The sequence below is a fragment of the Dreissena polymorpha genome, chromosome 7, assembly GCF_020536995.1.
Source record: "Dreissena polymorpha isolate Duluth1 chromosome 7, UMN_Dpol_1.0, whole genome shotgun sequence".
In the NCBI taxonomy this organism is placed as follows: Eukaryota; Metazoa; Mollusca; class Bivalvia; order Myida; family Dreissenidae; genus Dreissena; species Dreissena polymorpha.
In genome coordinates, this window is record NC_068361.1 from 110608551 (window position 1) to 110612193 (window position 3643).

Sequence of the window (3643 nt, forward strand, 5' to 3'; positions counted from 1 at the left end):
GTGATGAGATGGATTGATTGATGGATTGATTGATGGATTGATTGATGAATTGATTGATTAATTAATTAATTGATTTATTGATATATTGATTCATCGATATTGTATTTGGTTATTTGTGGTATTGAGAGTTGGAGAAAAACTGCCGTTTCATTTGTACGCTATAATTAGTAATTGGGATAAAGAAAATCGATAATCGCGATTTTGTTTACGATGTTCACAAGAAATTGACTATAGGAATATGTACAATACATATCAGTATGCACCGACACAAGTATGCGCCATTTTTATATACTAGAATATAAATTGTATGTGGTGTGGCAAATATTTCTGACAGCAGAAGATCATTTGTCACTTTCAGACAGAACTCAGTAAATTATTTCAATTGTTCAATAAACAATTCCTTCGTGTGATGTTGAGAACTCATAACTTTAATCATGCATTTTAGACTTGTTTATGTATTTAAAAGTTTAAGGAGCCAATAATTGTGTTTTTTTTTCATCATGCAGTACACTTTCTCTAAGAGACGGAAAACGATTTGAGCTCAATTTCGTTAAAACTACCTTTTAATAAATATGATTGCGTATCTGAGTGTATTTTTTATTTTTATGAGACGGGATAAATGTGGTGAAAATGCCAATGGCGTCAATGATTATCTGGTTTGGTTTAGGATCTGATTGAGCGAATCAAAAGCCCTACTTCGCTGGATAATCATTTTCCACCCAAATTTTGTTTGTATATAAGTCTAGACACTTTAAAATTGTTCATAATGTTATATGCCGACGATATTGTTTTGTTTTCAGAAAGTGAAACTGGTTTACAGAAAGGGTTAGATTTGTGAAAATAATACTGTGATCAGTGGAAGTTAACGGTAAATACACACAAAACTAAAGTCATGGTTTTTAAAAAAGGAGGAAGACTAAGACGAAATATAAGATTCCTTTATGATAGCAACGTTTTAGAAATTGTTGATAAATTTACGTATTTGGGGTTTGTCTTTTCCTCAGGGGGCTCATTTTCCAAAACATTTGATAGCCTGTGTGGACAATCTCTGAAAGCTGACATTAAGACAATATTTGTCGAAATGTTATAACATTTCATTACAACACAGGTTAGAAATGTTTGATAAATCAGTTTATCCGGTTTTAAGTTATGGCTCCGAAATATGAGGATTACAGAGCAATATAAAGATAGAGCGAATACATTTAAATTATTGCAAAGTACTTTTAGGAGTACGAAGGCAAACACAGAATAACACAGAACTAGGAAGACCATCTTTATCTGTCAGACATAGCGTTAATGTAATTAGATATTGGTTAAAGATAGTAAATACAAATGCTATTAAATATGTAAAACTTGTTTATGATATTATGTTCCGAGAATTAGAAACTTACCGCAATAACAGATCTTGGGTCTACATGGTAAAAAGTCTTTTAGGTAATTGTGGTTTCAACAATGTGTGTCTGAATCAAGGGGTAGGGGATGTAGACATGTTTTTGAAAATCTTTAGAGTAAGAGTCACGGATATGTTTATACAAAATTGGAAAAACGAATTGAGCGAATGAACTAGAGCAAAAACATACATATTAATATCCGATTTTAAATTTCAATCCTATTTAAATGATGTTAACATTCCAAAATACAGAATGGCCCTCTCTAGATTAAGAGTCTCTACACATAGGCTTAAAGTTGAAACGGGAAGATGGCAAAAACCAATAGCTATTCCTTATGAAGAAAGAAAATGTCCTTTATGCAATCTTTAAGAAGATGAGTACCACTTTGTTATGGAGTGTACATTATATACTGATATCAGAAAAGCTTATTAAAAACCGTATTATTACATAAGACCAAATATGTTTACGTTTATAGATTTATTGACCTCTCAAAATGGTAATATTGTTAAAAATTTAGCTATGTATATTTATAAAGCATGGGAAATAAGAAATACGTATACTACATATTATGATTAGTGTTGGTTGTTGGTATATATTTATGCACCGATTCTCGCTGTATATTGTCTTTTCTAAAATACCCAATATTTTTTTTAATTTTTAATTGTTTTTTGGACAATGTACCGATCTTTATGTGTGATGTTTATAATTTGAATGACCTGTGGCTTTGTTTAATGTATATTGTATTGGCATTTCATGTATACTCATGGACTTATTGTCTACTGTATTATCAAATAAACTCTATATATTATTGTCTATTTTACAAGGATTTCATTTCACTAGACTCATTTTTTGCGCACATCTGACATACCATATCGACGTCCCACACACCATTTCGAATGTTTATACCCGCGTAAGACTCCGATTCATTTGAACGTTATATATATATGATTATTTTTATTTTGCTTTAAATACAAGCTACCAGGAGTTTTTTGGTGAATATGTGAAGATGAAATGTGGTTTTGAATGGCGCCTGAACACGCGGATGCGATTCATCGTCACACAAGCGCGCTATTTTTTTAAGACCAGAAAATAAAAAATAAATTAGTTCAAATGTGATGACATATTTTATTGCAGTGTAATGAAGGGATGAATATCATTTTGTCAGAAAGGTTTCTCTCCAGTTTGTTTCATGAAGTTAATGTCTTTAAAAAACACATTTGTTTCCCACCAAATCAAAGGCACGAATGATCCAACAAAATTGTATTAATGTGTATATGCATAATCTCTTCAGCGCATATATTTCTTCGCATATTCGTAGGACCTTCGCTTGACATATTTGTTTAGTAAATTGTTGCCTTTGATCACCTATTTAAAAGTATGTTTCGCAGCGTTAATAAATTATTTTCTGTTGTATACTTATATGGGAACTTTTTTGGTACTTGTTTGTTTCTACACAAACACTTACAACTTATGATCCGAATATGATGAAACGTTGTATGCTTCAGATAGGTTTTGCTCTTCGATTATGTAACATTTTCGTACGTGCGTTTCCGTGCGATATTTTAAAATGCGTGGATATCTGGATACCACGGAATACCGTAAGGGACATCGTGCTTACACTTTAAAATCATGAGGGCGACAATGCGAGAGTGCGAGAATACGATGACGACAGTGCGACTATACGATGGCGACAGTGCGATAGTACGATGGCGACAATGCGATAATACGATGACGACAATGCGAGAGTGCGAGAATACGATGACGACAGTGCGACTATAGGTTGGCGACACCGCGATAGTACCATGGCGACAATGCGATAGTATAATGGTGACATCGTATTCTCGCACTCCCGCTTTGTCGTCATCGTATAATCGCATTTCGCCATCGTACTATCGCACTGTCGCCATCGTATTGTCGCACTGTCGTCATCGTGTTCTCGCACTCTCGCATTGTCGCCCTCTGGATTGTAATGTGTAACCACGATTGCTCTAACGGTATTCCGTAGGATACTTCTGTCCGCAGATCTTGCTACCATGTTAACAACATAGCCATAAGTTTATAACAGAACAATTTACGTTGAGTCACCGATAATCTTTATTTGATTGTTTTGTTTTTCGTTGATGTATGTCAACATAGTTCTTAATCTTTCAAAGAAAGTTATCAACTTAATAATTGATACTTTTACATATACGTTTAATTTTGATACTGATACCCGAATTTGCAATATAAGTCTACGCGTACTTATAACATGT

General features: G+C 33.4%; 1 protein-coding gene across 3 annotated transcripts in view; it reads left to right on the forward strand.

Annotated features, from left to right (window-relative positions):
• LOC127837356 (uncharacterized) overlaps positions 1 to 2771 on the forward strand; it is a 133567-nt gene extending 130796 nt beyond the window's left edge. For 2 of the 3 annotated variants that reach the window (XM_052364319.1, XM_052364320.1), the window contains exon 8: positions 801 to 2770. In XM_052364319.1, the coding sequence (XP_052220279.1) occupies positions 801 to 838 (38 nt within the window). In that variant the 3' untranslated portion in view covers positions 839 to 2770. Of the gene's footprint in view, positions 1 to 800 lie in introns of all 3 variants that reach the window. The other variant, XM_052364321.1, reaches the window with a different exon arrangement.
• The last annotated feature ends 872 nt before the right edge of the window (positions 2772 to 3643 follow it).